This window comes from Oncorhynchus gorbuscha, linkage group LG17, assembly GCF_021184085.1.
Source record: "Oncorhynchus gorbuscha isolate QuinsamMale2020 ecotype Even-year linkage group LG17, OgorEven_v1.0, whole genome shotgun sequence".
Classification (NCBI taxonomy): domain Eukaryota; kingdom Metazoa; phylum Chordata; class Actinopteri; order Salmoniformes; family Salmonidae; genus Oncorhynchus; species Oncorhynchus gorbuscha.
In genome coordinates, this window is record NC_060189.1 from 39,796,484 (window position 1) to 39,818,759 (window position 22,276).

The 22,276-nt window shown below is 43.0% G+C and overlaps 1 protein-coding gene across 2 annotated transcripts; it reads right to left on the reverse strand.

The window, feature by feature from the left end:
• Positions 1-1,295: 1,295 nt before the first annotated feature.
• On the reverse strand, positions 1,296-22,098 carry LOC124002053 (RNA transcription, translation and transport factor protein-like). Of its 2 annotated transcripts, none has more exons than XM_046309273.1 (8): positions 21,924-22,098; positions 21,252-21,376; positions 20,178-20,277; positions 19,477-19,554; positions 11,784-11,872; positions 11,492-11,560; positions 9,802-9,850; positions 1,296-1,839 (listed from the first exon to the last, which is right to left on the reverse strand). In XM_046309273.1, the coding sequence occupies exons 1-8, from the start codon at positions 21,982-21,984 to the stop codon at positions 1,685-1,687; spliced, it is 726 nt and encodes a 241-aa protein (XP_046165229.1). In that variant the 5' UTR covers positions 21,985-22,098; the 3' UTR covers positions 1,296-1,684. The 2 variants fall into 2 exon arrangements, with proteins under 2 accessions (XP_046165229.1, XP_046165228.1); XM_046309272.1 differs by having other exon boundaries at positions 19,477-19,563.
• Positions 22,099-22,276: the final 178 nt, after the last annotated feature.

The following is a 22,276-nucleotide window of genomic DNA, read 5'->3' on the forward strand; positions in this document are numbered from 1 at the left end:
CATTACTTAATCCATTTTAGAACAAGGTTGTAACATAATACAATGTGGAAAAAGTCAAGGGGTAGGAATACTTTCTGAATGCACTGTACTGGGGGACATACTTCATTTTGATGTTACGTATCAGAGCGGACACCTTCAACAAACAAAAAGACACCAAATGACCGAGGCTGTACAAAGAGCCTTAGCATAGAACCTGTCAACTAGCAAGTTCCTCAAGTAGAAGGCAACTGCTGCCAAATCACTGTACTAAAGGCCCAGGTGACGAAATGTGACCGGTCTTCGCCGCAACATCAAAGCCATAGAAACCTAGTGGCCGACTGAGCTCAGTCTTGCATTATATGATTGGACAAAGCCATTGATCACGTGGTACCATTAATTCCTATATGAAGCATTGAAACAAAATGCAGTCAGTTAAGATGGTGTCTCATGGAGACATGCGCAGTTTGAGCAACTCCAGGAAATTAGGTTGCAGGCTAGCTGTGTTGCCCCATCTCATTGAGTAACTCAAGTTGAAAGCTGACCCGGGGTACTGCAGGCTGTTAGCAACTAAATTATCTCTGTGTGCGCAGAGGATAATCGATTCAAGGACATACTGCTGGTGTACTAGCTTAAATTATTCTTATCATAATTGTCCTTGATTTTTTGGGGAGATTTTTTTACACTGATTGACCACAAAGATTTTCATTCACAATAATGGGGATCCTGCTTTCTGCCAACAATGCCTGCAGTCCCGCAGTTGGCCTTGAACTTCAGTGGCTTCAATGAGAGAGGGCAGTCAATTCTCCCCTGGTATTTACGGATGTCAAAAATAACAGGTTTGGAAAGTATTGTTTGTTCTGTGACTGATGATAGCCGAGTGTGGTGTAGTCAAGGATGTTCACTGTCATGTGACTTAATGTAGTTATCTGATGCAGGGAGACTAATGATAGGGGATCGTTTTATGGTGCTATTTCGGGCGAGTCTTGTAGTGCATTCCGCTGTGAGAACCCTTCTGTCATAGACTTCTACAGAGGCGTCGAATTAAGGACACCTGCGACAAAGCAAGGATTTCACCAACCACCAAAGTAAATTTCCAAACGTCAACTGTGACTTCCCTCTCCCGCAAATAAAGTTTTGTAAATTTGTTTACCTCATTTTCATACTTTGGCTTTCTATAAAAAATAAAATAAAACTAGATCTTTGAGCCACAGGTCCAGTTATATCTATCCATGTGTAATGAATGAACACACAGCAATGCAGTATTTGGGTATTCTGTGCACTAATCATTTTGTATTTCACCACATTGTCGCCAAATATTTGTTCTTCCAGTTTTTTAATCCTTTATCTTTCCTAAGATGTAATTCCTGAATTTTATCACTGATTCCATCTCCAACTCCAAGGGTAATTCCAGCACAGAAACTGATAGCACTTCCAATTTCTTATGAACACAAACCAAAGTTTCTTCCCCCCCAATGTATTTCATACATTCTCATTCCAACACTCATGCGACGAAAATGCATTTCTTTCTCAAAAAACAAAAACTAGTCCATTTCATTCCAACTGTCCCAAGTCCTAGTTGTTGGACTAAAATAAAATAAGGACAAGGTCTTGGACCAATATTCATGTATAGTTTGTGTGGTACTTCTTTTGCACAGACTGTATGTTGGGGGTTAAAGGCAGAGGTCAAGGGGTCAGGCAAGACAGGTCATCTGCCGACCTTGCCCAGGCGGTGGTCTGTCTTCGGGTCTGCAATTACGGCCTGGACAGCTACGATGGCCTCATTGATCCGGGTCTGCAGGTCACGTAGCTCCTCGATGTGGAGCAGACGTAGGATCTGAGCCGCTTCGTTCAGGGTGGCGTCTGCAGAGAAAGGAGGCACACACCGTTAGAGGCCATATTACAGAGGAAGAGATTATGCTCAGTCGGTGATCAGCGGAGGACTTAAATGAGCCGGAGCTGAGAGTATCACCAAAACTAAAAAGAGGAGTGTTTTTGCAGAGCACACAACGATGCCGACAACCATCCATTGAGATCAGTGGACAAAGGGCTGCACCGAAAAAAACTCATGAATACCAACTAGGATGGATCCCGAGGCAAATGTGGCTTCTTCATCAACATCTTTATGCTTTAGTTAATAATAAAACATACTCTCGTCAGCTTTGATCCATGTCTGGGCCTGAAGGACGCAAAGTTATGTTTGTCAGACGAATCATTGGATCGAAACTGCACAGTGCAAAAAGAGAGAACACACATGGTTAATGTTCTGAAAAACATATGTCATGGCTCCCGAGTGGCGCAGTGGTCTCAGTGCAATTGGCATTACTACAGTCCCTGGTTCGAATCCAGGGTGTATCACTGCCGGCCGTGATAGGGAGTCCCATAGGGTGGCTCACAATTGGCCACCTGTCGTCCGAGTTTGGCTGTCATTGTAAATAAGAGTTTGTTCTTAACTGACTTGCCTAGTTACAGTGCCTATTCATCCCCCTTGGCGTTTTTTTTTCAATTTTGTTGCATTACAACCTGTAATTTAAATTGATATTTATTTGAATTTCATGTAATGGACATACACAAAATAGTCCAAATTGGTGAAGTTAAATAAAAACTTGTTTCAAAAAATTATAAAAAACGGAAAAGTGGTGCATGCATATGTACTCACCCCCCCTTTGCTATGAAGCCCTTAAATAAGATCTGGTGCAACAAATTACCTTCAGAAGTCACAATTAATTCAAGTCCACCTGTGAGCAATCTAAGTATCACATGATCTGTCTCATTATATATACACACACCTGTTCTGAAAGGCCCCTGAGTCTGCAACACCACTAAGCAAGCGGCGGGCACCAAGCAAGCGGCGGCACCAAGCAAGCAGCGGCACCAAGCAAGCAGCGGCACCAAGCAAGCGGCGGCACCAAGCAAGCAGCGGCACCAAGCAAGCGGCGGCACCAAGCAAGCGGCGGCACCATGAAGACCAAGGAACTCTCCAAACAGGTCACAGACAATGTTGTGGAGAAGTACAGATCAGGGTTGGGTTCTAAAAAAATATCAGAAACTTTGAACATCCCACAGAGCACCATTAAATCCATTATTTAAAAAAATGGAAAGAATTTGGCACCACAACAAACTTGCCAAGTAGGGGCTGCCCACCAAAACTCACAGACCAGGCAAGGAGGGCATGAAGTCTTTTGGGATAGGGGGCAGCATTTTCTCTTTTGGATGAATAGCGTGCCCAGAGTGAACTGCCTCCTACTCTTTCCCAGATGCTAATATATGCATATAATTATTAGCATTGGATAGAAAACACTCTGAAGTTTCTAAAACTGTTTGAATGATGTTTGAGTATAACAGAACTCATGACGGGCGAAAACCTGATAAAAATCCAACCAGGAAGTGGGACATCTGATGTTTGAAACTTTTCAAAGCTTGGCCTACCGAATACACAGTGGGATATGGATAAAGATGCACTTCCTACAGCTTCCACTAGATGTCAACCGTCTTTAGAAACTTGAATGAGGATTCTACTATAAAGGAGGGGCTCATGAGACCTGTTTGAGTCAGTGGTCTGGCATCGTGCCTTGGGCTCATGACGCGCGCTCCCGACAGAGTTAACTCTCGTTCCAGTGCTTTTCTTCAGACATAGGAATTCTCCGGTTGGAACATTGATGTTTTATGTTAAAAACATCCTAACGATTGATTCCATACATCAGGACTGTAATGGAACTTTTCGAGTTTGTCTGGACGAAGTGCCTGCGCCTCATGAAGATGGATTACTGGGCTGAACACACTAACAACAAGTGGCCATTTGGACATAAATGATGGACTTTATGGAACAAATCAGTCATTTATTGTCGAACTGGGATTCCTGAGAGTGCCTTCTGATGAAGATCAAAGGTAAGTGAATACTTATGGTGTTATTTCTAACTTCTGTTGAGTCAAATGGCGGATATTTCTTTGGCTGTTTTGGGCTCTGAGCGCCATTCTAAGATTATGCTTTTTCAGTAAAGTTTTTGAAATCTGACACAGCGGTTGCATTAAGGAGAAGTCTAAATTTAATTCTGTGAATAACAGTTGTATCTTTAATCAATATTATTGAGTATTTCTGCAAAATCACCGGATGTTTTGGAATCAAAACATTACTGCATGTAACGCGCCAATGTAAAATTAGATTTTTGGATATAAATATGCACATTATCGAACAAAACATACATGCATTGTGTAACATGATGTCCTATCAGTGTCATCTGATGAAGATCATCAAAGGTTAGTGATTAATTTTATCTGCAGTGGTGCAAAAAAGTATTTAGCCACCAATTGTGCAAGTTCTCCCACTTAAGATGAGAGGCCTGTAATGTTCATCATAGGTACACTTCAACTATGATAGACAAAATGAGAAAAATAAATCCAGAAAATCACATTGTAGGATTTTTTATGAATTTATTTGCAAATTATGGTGGAAAAAAAGTATTTGGTCAATAACAAAAGTTTCTCAATACTTTGTTATATACCCTTTGTTGGCAATGACAGAGGTCAAACGTTTTCTGTAAGTCTTCACAAGGTTTTCACACACTGTTGCTGGTATTTTGGCCCATTCCTCCATGCAGATCTCTAGAGCAGTGATGTTTTGGGGCTGTTGCTGGGCAACAGACTTTCAACTCCCTCCAAAGATTTTCTATGGGGTTGAGATGTGGAGAATGGCTAGGCCACTCCAGGACCCTGAAATGATTCTTACGAAGCCACTCCTTCGTTGCCCGGGCGGTGTGTTTGGGATCATTGTCATGCTGAAAGACCCAACCACGTTTCATCTTCAATGCCCTTGCTGATGGAATGAGGTTTTCACTCAATCTCACGATACATGGCCCCATTCATTCTTTCCTTTCCACGGATCAGTCATCCTGGTACCTTTGCAGAAAAACAGCCCCAAAGCATGATGTTTCCACCCCCATGCTTCACAGTAGGTATGGTGTTCTTTGGATGCAACTCAGCATTCTTTGTCCTCCAAACACGACGACTTGAGTTTTACCAAAAAGCTCCACACTGCTCAAAAAAATTAAGGGAACACTAAAAATAACACATCCTAGATCTGAATGAAATATTATTATTAAATACTTGTTTCTTTACATAGTTGAATGTGCTGACAACAAAATTACACAAAAATGATCAATGGAATCAAATGTATGGAGGTCTGGATTTGGAGTCACACTCTAAATTGAAGTGGAAAACCACACTACAGGCTGATCCAACTTTGATGTAATGTCCTTAAAACAAGTCAAAATGAGGCTCAGTAGTGTGTGTGGCCTCCACGTGCCTGTATGACCTCCCTACAACGCCTGGGCACGCTCCTGATGAGGTGGCGGATGGTCTCCTGAGGGATCTCCTCCCAGACCTGGACTAATGCATCCTCCAACTCCTGGACAGTCTGTGGTGCAATGTGGCGTTGGTGGATGGAGCGAGACATGATGTCCCAGATGTGCTCAATTGGATTCAGGTCTGGGGAACGGGCGGGCCAGTCCATAGCATCAATGCCTTCCTCTTGCAGGAACTGCTGACACACTCCAGTCACATGAGGTCTAGCATTGTCTTGCATTAGGAGGAACCCAGGGCCAACCGCACCAGCATATGGTCTCACAAGGGGTCTGAGGATCTCATCTCTGTACCTAATGGCAGTCAGGCTACCTCTGGCGAGCACATGGAGGGCTTTGCGGCCCCACAAAGAAATGCCACCCCACACCATGACTGACCCACCACCAAACCGGTCATGCTGGAGGATGTTGCAGGCAGCAGCACGTTCTCCACGGCGTCTCCAGACTCTGTCACATGTGCTCAGTGTGAACCTGCTTTCATCTGTGAAGAGCACAGGGCGCCAGTGGCGAATTTGCCAATCTTGGTGTTCTCTGGCAAATGCCAAACGTCCTGCACAGTGTTGGGCTGTAAGCACAACCCCCACATGTGGACGTCGGGCACTCATACCACCCTCATGGAGCCTGTTTCTGACCGTTTGAGCAGACACATGCACATTTGTGGCCTGCTGGAGGTCATCTTGCAGGGCTCTGGTAGTGCTCCTCCTGCTCCTCCTTGCACAAAGGCGGAGATAGCGGTCCTGCTGCTGGGTTGTTGCCCTCCTCCACATCTCCTGATATACTGGCCTGTATCCTGGTAGCACCTCCATGCTCTGGACACTACGCTGACAGACACATCAAACCTTCTTGCCACAGCTTGCATTGATGTGCCATCCTGGATGAGCTGCACTACCTGAGCCACTTGTGTGGGTTGTAGACTCCGTCTCATGCTACCACTAGAGTGAAAGCACGGCCAGCATTCAAAAGTGACCAAAACATCAGCCAGGAAGCATAGGAACTGAGAAGTGGTCTGTGGTCAGCACCTGCAGAACCACTCCTTTATTGGGCGTCTTGCTAATTGCCTATAATTTCCACCTGTTGTCTATTCCATTTGCACAACAGCATGTGAAATTTGTCAGTGTTGCTTCCTAAGTGTGGTTGACTTAGAGTTACATTGTGTTTAAGTGTTCCCTTTATTTTTTTGAGCAGTGTATTTTGGTTTCATCTGACAATATGACATTCTCCCAGTCTTCTTCTGGATCATCCAAATGCTCTCTAGCAAACTTCAGACGGGCCTGGACATGTACTGGCTTAAGCAGGGGGACACGTCTGGCACAGCAGGATTTGAGTCCCTGGCGGCGTAGTGTGTTACTGATGGTAAGCTTTGTTACTTTGGTCCCAGCTCTCTTCAGGTCATTCACTAAGTCCCCCCGTGTGGTTCTGGGATTTTTGCTCACAGTTCTTGTGATCATTTTGACCCCTCGGGGTGAGAACTTGCGTGGAGCCCCAGATCGAGGGAGATTAGTGGTCTTGTATGTCTTCCATTTCCTAATAATTGCTCCCACAGTTGATTTCTTCAAACCAAGCTGCTTACCTATTGCAGATTCAGTTTTCCCAGCCTGGTGCAGGTCTACAATTTTGTTTCTGGTGTCCTTTGACAGCTCTTTGGTCTTGGCCATAGTGGAGTTTGGAGTGTGCCTGTATAAGGTTGTGGACAGGTGTCTTTTATACTGATAACAAGATCAAACAGGTGCCATTAATACAGGTAATGAGGGGAGGACAGAGGAGCCTCTTAAAGAAGAAGTTACAGGTCTGTGAGAGCCAGAAATCTTGCTTGTTTGTAGGTGACCAAATACTTATTTTTCACCATAATCTGCAAATAAATTCATAAAAAATCCTACAATGTGATTTCTCATTTTGTCTGTCATAGTTGAAGTGTACCTATGATGAAAATTACAGGCCCCTCGTCTTTTTAAGAGGGAGAACTTGCACAATTGGTGGCTGACTAAATACTTTTTTGCCCCACTGTATATCTCTGCTTTTTGTGACTTCCATCTTTGGCAGGAAAAAATGGCTGTGTTTTTTTGACTTGGCTATGACCTAACATAATCATATGTTGTGCTTTCACTGTAAAGCATTTTTTGAAATAGACATCTTGGTAATCCACCCATCGTGTCCCATCTTTCATTTGCTGTATTGGACTTGTTAATGTGTGAAAGTTACATATTTCCCCCCAAAATATTTTAATTTAGCACACTGCCTTTTCAGCGGAATGTTGTCAAGGGGTTCCGCTAGCGGAACTTCTGCCCTAGAAAGGTTAATCAGAGAGTTAACAAAGAACCCAAAGATAACCCTGAAGGAGCTGCAAAGCTCCACAGTGGAGATTGGAGTATTTGTCCATAGGACCACTTTAAGCCGTACACTCCACAGAGCTGGGCTTTATGGAAGAGTGGCCAGAAAAAAAGCCATTGCTTGAAGAAAAAAAATAAGCAAACATGTTTGGTGTTCGCCAAAAGGCATGTGGGAGACCCAAAAGAAAGTACTCTGGTCAGTTTAGAGCTTTTTGGTCATCAAGGAAAACGCTATGTCTGGCGCAAACCCAACACTTCATCAGAACACTATCCCCACAGTGCATCATGCTGTGTGGATGTTTTTCATCAGTAGGGACTAGGAAACTAATCAGAATTGACGGAATGATGGATGGCGCTAAATACAGGGAAATTCTTGAGGGAAACCAGTTTGTCTCCCAGAGATTTGACTCTGTGACCGAGGTTCACCTTCCAGCAGGACAATGACCCTACGCATACAGCTAAAGCAACACTCAAGTGGTTAAAGGGGAAACATTTAAATGTCTTAGAATGGCCTATCAAGGCCCAACCTCATTCCAATTGAGAATATGTGGTATGACCTACAGATTGCTGTGGTATGACCTACAGATTGCTGTGGTATGACCTAGATTGCTGTACACCAGCGGAACCCATCCAACTTGAAGATGCTGGAGCAGTTTTGCCTTGAAGAATGGGCAACAATCCCAGTGGCTAGATGTGCCAAGCTTATAGAGACATACCAAGAGACTTGCAGCTGTAATTGCTGCAAAAGGTGGATCTACAAAGTATAGACTGTTGGGGGGGAGAACAGCTATGCACGCTCAAAGTCTGTTTTTTTGTGTGTAATATTTCTTGTTTGTTTCACAAAAATTATTTTGCATCTTGAAAGTGGTAGACATGTTGTCTAAATCAAAGGATACAACCCCCCCCTCCAGGTTGTAAGACAACAAAACAGGAAAAATGCCAAGGTGGTGAATACTTTCGCAGCCACTAAATAAAGGTTCAATAAAATAAAATATACTTTTGAAATAAATCGCTTTAGCCGACATGTTGCGGTTCATCTAATGAAGGGTTGACATGATCTATAAGCCCAGGACGATAGTAAAACGGGAAATAAGATACACTTACAAGGGAACACACAAAACGTAGAAAACGATTGCAGGTCGGAGGGCCATCAAGCGAAACAGACCAATGAAACAAGGTTAACAAGAAGTTAAGCTTTATTTTTATGTTATACACTTGTGATTTTATGAAAGTTAAATATTTAAAATACTGTAGCTTGATGTTGGCCAGGTGGGACGCCCATAAGAAGTTAATAAGCAGTGCAGATAACCTCCTTCTCAGAGTTAAGAATTGTGTGTTCAATTATGTGACATTGTAGCATTTAAACCATATTGAAGATAGAAGCAATAGGATTTGAAGCAAAAGCCTACCCGCGTGGTCAACTATTTCAGCATGCTCGACAACAAGCATGGTCTTGATAAATCAATTAGATTTGTAATTTTCACTGAATCTTTGTTTGGTTATTGGTTAGACTACAATGAGGGTGTGGAAATGTTAGGATAATTTTAGTCTTAGTACTGTAACCTACTCCCGACCAATCACGTTGTACAGCACCATTTTCCCAGAATGCTGAGTGCTGCTCAAGCACCATTTTCCCTGACTGTCAAATGCTTCTCAAAGAAGCCCCCTGGTGGTCAAACTAGCACTAACTAGCATTAATGCAACAATGGTTGACACTTAAATAACGTGCCACAGAATTCTGCGGCAGCCCGCAAGGTGTACTGCAACTTTTACAGGACCTGACTGACTGAAAGACTGACTTAGACGTTCCATGCCTTGTTTCCTTTGCGCAGATGTGTCTCCAACTGATATGGAACAGATCTTGACACAATGTGATGGCCATACCCACCCAAGCAATCCTACAGAGTATTACATCAACAGTAGAGTCAATATAAATGCCATGACTATCATATCAATAGGACAGAATGTTTGGACACAATTTAGATTATTATAATTGCCTTGGGCACAAGAAGATGGGAGAATGAAGTGTTTAAAATGTAATCTAGTCAAGTCCATTTATTAGGAAATTAAGGATGACAAGGCACATGGTTTAAAAATGAGTTTGTGTGTATTACTTCAAAAACTCGACTGTGAGCACTCACCTCCGGTATCAAAGCCGAGGATGTGCTTGTCCAAGGCCACAGGGAGACCCTTGAGGAGACAAGGCAAAAACAGGAAGAAATACATCACGGCAATTAAAAGCAAATCCGGACACATTTAAGTGCCAATCTACTGTATATCCGGCCACTTAAAATACCATAGCCACCTAGACAACTCCAAGACCACTCAGCACAGGCCTTACCTATCATACTATGGGGCCGTATGGATCAAGCATCTCAGAGTAGGTGTGCTGATCTAGCATCGGGTCCACGTTCAATCCTATTCATTGTGATTCAAAAAGCAAAATTGATCCTGAATTAGTACTCAGATGCTTGATACATACGGGCCCTGAGCAGTAACGTGTGCTGAGAGTTCCCATGTATTATCATGTCAGATTGAGAGAATAGAAGTGTCAGACGTGTGATCAAATTACTTTTGTTTTCTTTCAAATACACACTGCGCTTAACTTCTTCGATATAGGGGGCGCTCTTAATTTTTGGATAAAAAACATTCCGGTTTTAAACAAGATATTTTGTCACGAAAAGATGCTCGACTATGCATATAATTGACAGCTTTGGAAAGAAAACACTGATGTTTCCAAAAATGCAAAGATATTATCTGTGAGTGCCACAGAGCTGATGCTACAGGCAAAACCAAGATGAAATTTCAAACAGGAAATGCCCCAGATTGAAGGCGCTGTGTTCCAATGTCTCCTTATATGGCTGTGAATGCGCCAGGAATGAGCTTACACTTTCTGTCATTTCCCCAAGGTGTCTGCAGCATTGTGACGTATTTGTAGGCATATCATTGGAAGATTGACCATTTTACACTACATCTACCAGGTGCTCGCTTGGTGTCCTCCGTCGCAATTATTGCGTAATCTCCAGCTGCGTGTATTTTTCCATTTGCTTCCGAGGAGAAACCCAACTGCCACGAATGATTTATCATCGAATAGATATGTGAAAAACACCTTGAGGATTGATTCTAAGCAACGTTTGCCATGTTTCTGTCGATATTATGGAGTTAATTTGGAAAAAAGTTCGGCGTTGTAATGACTGAATTTTCTGGGGTTTTTTCTTAGCCAATCATGATGAATAAAACGTAGCGATTTCTCCTACAGAAATAATATTTTTGGAAAAAAATGAACATTTGCTACCTAATTGAGTCTCCTCATTGAAAACGTCTGAAGTTCTTCAAAGGTAAATGATTTTATTTGAATTGCTTTTCTTGTTTTTGAAAATGTTGCCTGCTGAATGCTAGGCTTAATGCCATTGCTAGCTAGCTATCAATACTCTTACACACATTATAGTGCAGCTATGGTTGAAAAGCATATTTTGAAAATCTGAGATGACAGTGTTAACAAAAGGCTAAGCTTCTGAGTGAATATATTTCTTTCATTTCATTTGCGATTTTCATGAATAGTTAACGTTGCGTTATGGTAATGAGCTTGAGGCTATGATTACGCTCCCGGATACGGGATTGCTCGATGCAAGAAGTTAATTGAGCTTTCCCAGTGCAAAACCTGTCCATCTGGCACACCAGACAGGCTCAATTCAACGTAAATGAAAACAAATACTGTTTGGACCCAGGTATGAAATATTGGGGTACTCTTTTGAATCACATTTCAAAACAACGCATTTTGATGAAGCCTAAATGTGTAGGTGGATCTCAGTCAGGCAAAGACTCAATCACCTCTTTCGACTGGCTGGCCTTGGCTATGGCTTCTGGAGTCAGCCTCTCTTGGATAAGGATCCTTATAGCCTGTTAGACAAGGGAAATGACCACACCATTGTTATCAAATCAGCACAAGTTTGTCATTTATACCCTGTTCATAAGAAATTAGTAAAAGTGCCGATCTGAACTGTACTGGCTCAGATATTTTGGGTGAGTAACCAGGTTATTTCACTACAGCTAGGCTTGGCTCAGTAGTGTGAAAAGGATATGAGTACGTCTGATATGGGTCTCAGTTGCCGCGGGTTCTCACCTTCAGCATGACCAGGTAGTCGTCGTGACGCTGGATCTTCAGCAGGCTAGCCAGGCCTAAGACACCAGCCTTAAAGTCTGGGTTGCTGCCTTGAGGAGCACACACACTTATTGTCAACACAACATGGAGGCTGTTGACCCAGTTACATTCATGAAGTCAGCTGGAGTCACAACTGTCCCCGTTGGTGCGATTCTATGTATGTGCGTAATATACAGTATATCACAAAAGTGAGTTCACCCCTCACATTTTTGTAAATATTTGAGCATATTTTTTTCATGTGACAACACTGAAGAAATGACACTTTGCTACAATGTAAAGTAGTGAGTGTACAGCTTGTATAAGTGTAAATTTGCTGTCCCCTCAAAATAACTCAACACACAGTCATTAATGTCTAAACCACTGGCAACAAAAGTGAGTACACCCCTTAGTGAAAATGTCCAAATTGGGTCCAAAGTGTCAATATTTTGTGTGGCCACCATTTTCCAGCACTGCCTTAACCCTCTTGGGCATGGAGTTCACCAGAGCTTCACAGGTTGCCAGGAGTCCTCTTCCACTCCTCCATGACGACATCACGGAGCTGGTGGATGTTAGAGACCTTGCACTCCACCTATTCTTTTGAGGATGCCCCACAGATGCTCAATAGGGTTTAGGTCTGGAGACATGCTTGACCAGTCCATCACCTTTACCCTCAGCTTCTTTAGCAAGGCAGTGGTCGTCTTGGAGGTGTGTTTGGGGTCGTTATCATGTTGGAATACTGTCCTGCGGCCCAGTCTCCGAAGGGAGGGGATCATGCTCTGCTTTAGTATGGCACAGTACATGTTGGCATTCAAATCAAATCAAATGTTATTTGTCACATACACATGGTTAGCAGATGTTAATGCGGGTGTAGCGAAATGCTTGTGCTTCTAGTTCCGACAATGCAGTAATAACCAACAAGTAATCTAGCTAACAATTCCAAAACTACTACCTTATAGACACAAGTGTAAGGGGATAAGAATATGTACATAAAGATATACGAGTGAGTGATGGTACAGAGCGGCAAGATACAGTAGATGGTATTGAGTGCAGTATATACATATGAGATGAGTATGTAAACAAAGTGGCATAGTTAGTGGCTAGTGATACATGTATTACATAAAGATGCAGTAGATGATATAGAGTACAGTATGTAAACATTATACTAGGTAGCATTGTTTAAAGTGACTAGTGATATATTTGACATTTGCCATCAATTCCCATTATTAAAGTGGCTGGAGTTGAGTCAGTGTTGGCAGCAAATTGGAGTGGGTCTAGGGTGTCAGGTAGGGTGGAGGTGATATGGTCCTTGACTAGTCTCTCAAAGCACTTCATGATGACGGAAGTGAGTGCTACGGGGCGGTAGTCGTTTAGCTCAGTTACCTTAGCTTTCTTGGGAACAGGAACAATGGTGGCCCTCTTGAAGCATGTGGGAACAACAGACTGGGATAGGGATTGATTAAATATGTCCGTAAACACACCAGCCAGCTGGTCTGCGCGTGCTCCGAGGGCGCGGCTGGGGATGCCGTCGGGGCCTGCAGCCTTGCGAGGGTTGACACGTTTAAATGTTTTCCTCACGTCGGCTGCAGTGATGGAGAGTCCGCATGTTTTAGTTGCGGGCCGTGTCAGTGGCACTGTATTGTCCTCAAAGTGGGCAAAAAAGTTGTGTCTGCCTGGGAGCAAGACATCCTGGTCCGTGACTGGGCTGGTTTTCTTTTTGTAATCCGTGATTGACTGTAGACCCTGCCACATACCTCGTGTCTGAGCCGTTGAATTGAGATTCTACTTTGTCTCTATACTGACGCTTATAGCTTGTTTGATTGCCTTGCTATTTGTATTCGGTCATGTTTCCGGTCACCTTGCCCTGATTAAAAGCAGTGGTTCGGGCTTTCAGTTTCACGCGAATGCTGCCATCAATCCACGGTTTCTGGTTTGGTAATGTTTTAATCGTTGCTATGGGAACAACATCTTCAACGCACGTTCTAATGAACTCGCTCACTGAATTGGTGTATTCGTCAATGTTGTTATCTGACGCAATACGAAACATATCCCAGTCCACGTGATGGAAGCAGTCTTGGAGTGTGGAATCAGATTGGTCGGACCAGCGTTGAACAGACCTCAGCGCGGGAGCTTCTTGTTTTAGTTTCTGTCTGTAGACAGGGATCAACAAAATGGAGTCGTGGTCAGCTTTTCCCGAAAGGAGGGCGGGGCAGGGCCTTATATGCGTCGCGGAAGTTAGAATAGCAGTGATCCAAGGTTTTTCCATTCCTGGTTGTGCAATCGATATGCTGATAAAATTTAGGGAGTCTTGTTTTCAGATTAACCTTGTTAAAATCCCCAGCTACAATGAATGCAGCCTCCGGATAAATGGATTCCAGTTTGCAAAGAGTCAAATAAAGTTTGTTCAGAGCCATCGATGTGTCTGCTTGGGGGGAGGGGGTATATACGGCTGTGATTATAATCGAAGATAATTCTCTTGGTAGATAATGCGGTCGACATTTGATTGTGAGGAATTCTAAATCAGGTGAACAGAAGGGACTTGAGTTCCTGTATGTTGTTATGATCACACCACGTCACGTTAACCATGAAGCATACGCCCCGCCCCTCTTCTTACCAGAAAGATGTTTGTTTCTGTCAGGCGCGATGCGTGGAGAAATCAGCTGGCTGCACCGATTCCGATAGAGTCTCTCCAGTGAGCCATGTTTCCGTGAAGCAAAGAACGTTACAGTCTCTGATGTCCCTCTGGAATGCTACCCTTGCTCAGATTTCATCAACCTTGTTGCCAAGAGACTGGACATTGGCGAGAAGAATGCTAGGGAGTGGTGCACGATGTGCCCGTCTCCGGAGTCTGACCAGAAGACCGCTCCGTTTCCCACTTTTACGAAGTCGTTTTTTGGGGTCGCCGGCTGGGAATGGATTCCATTGTCCTGGGTGAAAGGCAGAACACAGGATCCACTTCGCGAAAGTCATATTCTTGGTCGTACTGATGGTGAGTTGACGCTGCTCTTATGTTCAGTAGTTCTTCTCGACTGTATGTAATGAACCCTAAGATGACCTGGGGTACTAAATGTAAGAAATAACACGTAAAAAAACAAAAAACTGCATAGTTTCCTAGGAACGCGAAGCGAGGCGGCCATCTCTGTCGGCGCCGGAAGTAATAATTCATGGTTCCCTCAATGAACTGTAGCTCCCCAGTGCCGGCAGCACTCATGCAGCCCCAGACCATGACACTCCCACCACCATGCTTGACTGTAGGCAAGACACACTTGTCTTTGTACTCCTCACCTGGTTGCCGCCACACACGCTTGACACCATCTGAACCAAATAGGTTTATCTTGGTCTCATCAGACCACAGGACATGGTTCCAGTAATCCATGTCCTTAGTCTGCTTGTCTTCAGCATACTGTTTGCAGGCTTTCTTGTGCATCATCTTTAGAAGACGCTTCCTTCTGGGACAACAGCCATGCAGACCAATTTGATGCAGTGTACGGTGTATGGTCTGAGCACTGACAGGCTGCCCCCACCACCCCTTCAACCTCTGCAGCAATGCTGGCAGCACTCAAACGTCTATTTCCCAAAGACAACCTCTGGACATGACGCTGAGCACGTGCACTCAACTTCTTTGGTCGACCATGGCGAGGCCTGTTCTGAGTGGAACCTGTCCAGTTAAACCTCTGTATGGTCTTGACCACTGTGCTGTAGCTCAGTTTCAGGGTCTTGGCAATCTTCTTATATCCCAGGCCATCTTTATGTAGAGCAACAATTATTTTTTTCAGATCCTCAGAGAGTTCTTTGCCATGAGGTTCCATGTTGAGCTTCCAGTGACCAGTCAGTATGAGGGAGTGTGAGAGCGATGACACGAAATTTAACACACCTGCTCCCCATTCACACCTGAGACCTTAACAACACTAACGTGTCACATGACACCGGGGATGGAAAATGGCTTATTAGGCCCAATTTGGACATTTTCACTTAGGGGTGTACTCACTTTTGTTGCCAGCGGTTTAGACATTAATGGCTGTGTGTTGAGTTATAGAGGGGACAGAAAATTTACACAAGTGTCATTTCTTCAGTGTTGTCACATGAAAAGATATTTCAAATATTTACAAAAATGTGAGGGGTGTACTCACTTTTGTGATATACTGTATAAGTTAAACACACACGTCAAACGTTTGTATACACAGACTCATTCAAGGGTTTTTATTTATTTGAACTATTTTCTACATTGTAGACATCAAAACTACGAAATAAGGTATGTCGGGTCATTGTCCCGTTGAAAAACAAAATGATAGTCCCGCTAAGTGAAAAGCAGATGGGATGGCATATCTCTGCAGAATGCTGTGGTAGCCATGCTGGTTAAGTGAGCCTTGAATTTTAAATAAATCACTGAGTGTCACCAGCAAAGCACCTTCTTCCATCACATATACAGCTGATTCTCAAGATCTTGCACACTAATGAGACGCTATTGAGCCCACACTACTACACTGTCTGAGTCAAGGACTACAGTTGAAGTTGGAAGTTATAATAATAATAATAATACTATATGCCATTTAGCAGACGCTTTTATCCAAAGCGACTTACAGTCATGTGTGCATACATTCTACGTATTGGTGGACCCGGGGATCGAACCCACTACCCTGGCGTTACAAGCGCCATGCTCTACCAATGACCCGACATACCTTATTTCGTAGTTCTCTACATTGCCGTCAGCGACCAGTCATCAATTACCAAATACAGAAGGTATTTGCACTGGTGACAGACAATGCTGCGAACGTGAAAGCTGCTTGGTCTAAAGTGGAGGAGTCCTACCCTCACATTACACCCATTGGCTGTGCTGCTCATGCATTGAATCTGCTCCTCAAGGACATCATGGCATTGAAAACAATGTATACACTCTACAAGAAAGCCAAAGAAACGGTTAGGTATGTGAAGGTTCAAGTTATAGCAGCAATCTACTTCACCAAGCTAAGTGAGAAGAAGCTTGAAGCTGCCCAGCAACACCCGTTGGGGTGGTGTTGTCATCATGTTTGTCTCCTGGAGGGGAAGAAGTCTCCATATCAAGCAGAGGAAACTGCAGTTCTGAAATGCCTGAAGCCCATAGACGCAGCAGCATACATGTTGGACCTCAAGTATGCTGGCAAGAGCATCCTGTCTGGTGCAGAGATCAACAGGGCCTATGGTGTTATCACTACCGTGTCTTGCCACCTTGACCTGGATGAGGGCAAGGTTCTTGGCAGTCTGGAAAAGTACACTTCCAAGCAAGGGCTTTGGGATGGAGATGCAATATGGCAGTCATACCAACATATCTCATCAGCCACCTGGTGGAAGAGACTTTGTGGATCTGAGGCTCTTTCCCCTATTGCCTCCATCATCCTCCAAATCCCACCAACATCAGCCACCTCAGAGAGCAACTGGTGCTTGTTTGGGAACACCCACACCAAAGTACACAACAACATGCTGACCAATATAAGGGTTGAACAATTGGTGGCCATCCGAGCAAATTTGAGGCCTTTTGAGCCTGACAACATGCAATCCTCAACAAGGTTAGAAAGGGACAGTGAAGATGAGGCCTCAGTCTAATGTTCAGGAGGTGGACATTGAGAAGGTCCAGGGAAAAGACATGGAAGCCTGAGAGGAAGACAACCAAAGCTTTAGTTTATAGACTATCATTTTACAGATGTATGTTGAAAACGTTTTTGGGAGATGCGATGGTTCATTGGGGATCATTCAATATTCCCTTTAGTTTTGTGAAATCATCCCATGTGAAGTCAATTCATTTAAAGTTCAATTCATAACTAAATTGTTTTTGAAATTTTCTATTGGAAGGATTTAAATCATTTGCAATTATGTCTACTTATTACAAGGTAAAAAAGGTTTCTGTTTCTGTCTCCATATGATATGGTAAATATATCCAATGTAATAACAAAAAAATCTACATTTTAATGGTATTAATTTTAATTTGCATATATTTCCGTTAATTCCCACGGAAGGTTTCCACCGCTGAATATTCTCCAAAATGTGCAACCCACATCACCTCCATGCTTCACGGTGGGAACCACACATGCAGAGATCATCCGTTCACCTACTCTACATCTCACAAAGACACGGCGGTTGGAACCAAAAATCTCAAATTTGGACTCATCAGACCAAAGGACAGATTTCCACCGACCATCGCTCGTGTTTCTTGGCCCAAGCAAATCTTCTTACTATTGGTGTCCTTTAGTAGTGGTTTATTTTTAGCAATTCAACCATAAAGGCCTGATTCACGCAGTCTCACAGTTGGTGTTGGGATGTGTCTGTTGCTTGAACTCTGAGAATCATTTATTTGGGCTGCAATCTGAGGTGCAGTTAACTCTAACTTTTCCTCTACAGCAGAGGAAACTCTGGGTCTTCCTTTCCTGTGGCGGTCCTCATGAGAGCCAGTTTCCTCATAACCTTCATGTCTTAAAGTAATGGACTGTCGTTTCCATTTTGCTTATTTGAGATGTTCAAGCCATAATATGGACTTGGTATTTTACAAAATATCTTCTGTATACCACCCCTACAACTGATTGGCTCAAACGCATTAAGGAAAGAAATTCCACAAATACACTTTTAACAAGGCACACCTGTTAATTGAAATGGATTCCAGGTGACAACCCCATGAAGTTGGTTGAGAGAATGCCAAGAGTGTGCAAAGCTGTCATCAAGGCAAAGGGTGGCTACTTTCAACACTCAAATATAACATTTTGATTTAACATTCTTTTGGTTACTACATGATTCCATGTGTTATTTCATAGTTTTGATGTCTTCACTATTAGTATACAATGTAGAAAATATAAAAAATAAAGAAACTCGAACGAGTAGGTGTCCAAACTTTTGACTGAAACCACACACACACACAACTGTTCAAAGGTTTGAGGTCACTTAGAAATGTCCTTGTTTCTGAAAGAAAAGCACATTTTTTGTCCATTAAAATAACAACATTGATCAGAAACACAGTGTAGTGTAGACATTGTTAATGTTGTAAATTACTATTGTACAACATTAAAAATGGAATGGAATATCTACATAGGCCAATTATCAGCAACCATCACTCCTGTGTTCCAATGGCACGTTGTGTTAGCTAATCCAAGTTTATCATTTTAAATGGGCTAATTGATCATTAGAAAACCCTTTTGCAATTATGTTCGCACAATTAAACTGTTCTGATTAAAGAAGCAATACAACTGCATTCTACAGACTAGTTGAGTATCTGGAGCATCAGCATTTGTGAGTTTGATTACAGGCTCAAAATGGGCAGAAACAATTCATTTTCTTCTGAAATTCATCAGTCTATTCTCGTTCTGAGAAATGAAGGCTATTCCATGCAAGAAATTGCCAAGAAACTGAAGATCTCATACAACGCTGTGTACTACTGCCTTCACAGAACAGCACAAACTGTCTAACCAGAATAGAAAGAGTGGGAAGCCCTGATGCACAACTGAGCAAAAGGACAAGTACATTAGAGTGTCTAATAAGTCTGGTGGTCTGGCCCAGACACGGTTGAGCTAACCCACTACGTTTTTCACTGGTTTCTATAATCAAACGATTCTATCACAGAACATCAGGTACAGAGAAAGGAGTAAAGAGGATGAGAGAGGAGAGAAGTAATGGGAGAGGGGGATAGACATTTAGAGGAAGGAGTGGTTATGCTCACTGTCCAGATGGATGAGGGGATCCGAGGGTTTCGCCGCCTCGGTGGCTGTGGCTAGCGGACAATTCTTGTACTTCTCAACTGGGGAGCCAGTAGGACACACAACATCCAGACAGTGACCACTTAGTCCATGCCCCCCAATAACTACATACTACCATCAAACTGTTTTTACAACAAAGACTTGCTTTAGTAGTGTATAAGCACATATATTTAACATTCCTGAACGATGACAATACAGTGTATGGCAAGAGAGGGTGGAACCACAACTAGATTATCCCTTATGGTAGAGCAGCCCAAGATGCCACTGTTAAGACAATGCTGCCATCTAGTGGCTAAAGGACGCATGACCACCACCACCACCCCTACAACTATACAGTACAGCCCTCAAACTCAATTCCGGACCTCGAAGCCAGTTCCACTGCTTAAAAAAAAATAACAAAAGAAGTTGGGACTGATTTAGACCTGGCACAACAGGTGGAACAGAAAACTAGTAGGCTCCGGACCTCATTGGGTAAGAGTTGAGTTCCCCTGCTACACGGTATCTCCAAGTAAAGGTTGGTTGAAAATATACTGTATTGTCATCTTCAATGGACTACAATAGTTAAACTAGTAATATGCCACAACAAGTAGCCCAAGTACAAACAATGGGCACCGAATCATATGGCCACATTTTTTAAAATAAAGCACAAGAGAAAATACTGTACCATTGTCGCCATATTCCAACCGAACGGCTAGACCCAGCAACCAGTCCACTGACTCCTGTCTCTCTTCGACAGTGAATGGGCAATTCACATCTTGAAGATACTGCATAGGAAACAGAGTCAGGATCATGTTCCGTAGGGAGAATACTTGCCCCAGTGTACCCTCCTGAATAGGTGTACCGTGTATACCAGGTGCCTGAGATCATAGCTGTGATACACGCTTCTTCAGCGGTTCACATCCATCGGAATGTTGCTGTTACTAGCTGTTCCCTGGTAGCTCTTTTTTTCAGAGCACTTGGGGCCAGGGGTTTATTCATCAGCGCACACCGTAGAAAACATTTTGCACTGGAAAAACTAAAACGAGCACTGACGGTCTGTGTCACAGTAGTCTTTCCTCATCCCATCCTCCCCTTACCACTCTCTCAAAAATGGCAGTTGGAACGAGGATTCGAGGACAGAGGGCGCTTTCTGGTCAGGGAACAGGGATGGTAACTTCACAACCCCAATGGAGGTTCTTCAATGAAGAAGAGTATCACAGCTATGGAGACCAGTGATGAGGGTGGTAAATCAGCTTACTATGAGCATTTACGCATTTTTAGGCCTACTGACTGATCTTGGGGCACGTTGAACACGGACACCACGTATTGGAATGTTCAGATAGATGTAGGCTAACGTAGGACAAACATGCCTCTCCAACATTTAGAAGAACTAATTAAGTCAGTTCTATTCATGGAATTTTAATCTGCAGCATTCGACAACTAAACTGGCTTTGATTGTTTTGCTCATGATGTAAACAGTTAGGGAAAGTGTTGAGAGAACACATTGATAATTGATATGGTGATAAAGTGGGAAAAGAGCCCCACAATGGTTCAGCAAGGAGAAAATGTTATAACACATGGAGATACTACATAAACTTCTCCAATAAGAAAGGACACAGATACATTGCAAAATGTATTGCTACAGTGCACCCTACTGAACACAATCCATGTCGTGTTACTTGGATGTAATATGAACAACACTTTTTCTGACCCAAGGGTTGATTCCAGTATAGTAACTGTAACTAGCCTTGCTGCTCACCTGCTCAAAGGACTTGGGCCATCCCGAGCTGGGGATATTCCTCAGGTTGCCCCGTTCTTCAATTTTGTAGTGTCTGATTTTCTGGTCCTCCAGCCACACAATGAAATTCCTGAACTCTGTCTCATCTGTGCAAAACAGAATATTAGCTAAATCAGTGACACATAGCTAGATTCACTCTGCAAAGCTAACTGACCTGCACAAATGTGTCAGTGGTAGTAGATTTTGAAATTATAGTTTGTATATACAACCGGCTGAAATTCACATACGACGAATGACAATACAAAGAAACAAGGCATTGATACTGTATCAATTTCCGATGCCACCCCTAACCTAGTTAGGTTCTCGGCCTCCCCTGCCTGTTTGGCACTGTTAGTAAGCTCCCAAAAAGCTAGTTAATTAGCTAACGTTACCTGAGCTAATGCACAAAAGTACAAAACCTAACATGAATCACATGTTAATAATTTTTAATGACATAAACGCAGCCAATATAAACAAAGCTTAAATACATAATACAGGCGTGTCTGTATTGAAATGGTTTAGACAGAGTAAGAGCTTGTTAGTTAAAAGGTAACGTTAGATGCTAACTAACATATTTGAGCATGGCCGTGGCTAGCTCTGAAAATGTACGTCATTCATTAGCAGATAACTCGTTTGTCGTGGTTTTATAGCTACCTTTACAGTCAAACCCAGAGGGGTTATGGTAATCCAAAGCTGTCAGTTTTCTTCGAAACATGTTGACAAGTTGTTCTAGCTAGCTTTATAACTAACGTTAGAGAAACTTTTAGCCCGAAAGCGAGACACCTCTTTACTGTGGCTAAACCTGCAGACTTCTTCTGTGGGGTTTAACGGCGGTTGGCATCAAGTGTTTATGGTGCATTACCGCCACCAACTGTACAGGGGTCGAACAATAAAGAAAAGGCGGAGGGGTTGCTAAATCCACACTAAAACATATTGTGCCAGTAGCTCAAGTAAATCCTTTGCCGTAAAATGGAAAGGCTCTGCTGCATCCTGGCCCGGGTACCTGG

What these genes read in the sequence shown, in the direction of transcription:
- LOC124002053 (XM_046309272.1), bottom strand. Translation starts at nt 21,984, where the DNA reads ATGTTTCGAAGAAAACTGACAGCTTTGGATTACCATAACCCCTCTGGG. An exon ending in ACTACCTGGTCATGCTGAAG is followed by an intron (nt 11,561 to 11,783) that starts GTGAGAACCCGC and finishes CTTGTCTAACAG; the next exon opens with GCTATAAGGATCCTTATCCA. An exon ending in AGGCCAGCCAGTCGAAAGAG is followed by an intron (nt 9,851 to 11,491) that starts GTGATTGAGTCT and finishes TGTCTCCTCAAG; the next exon opens with GGTCTCCCTGTGGCCTTGGA.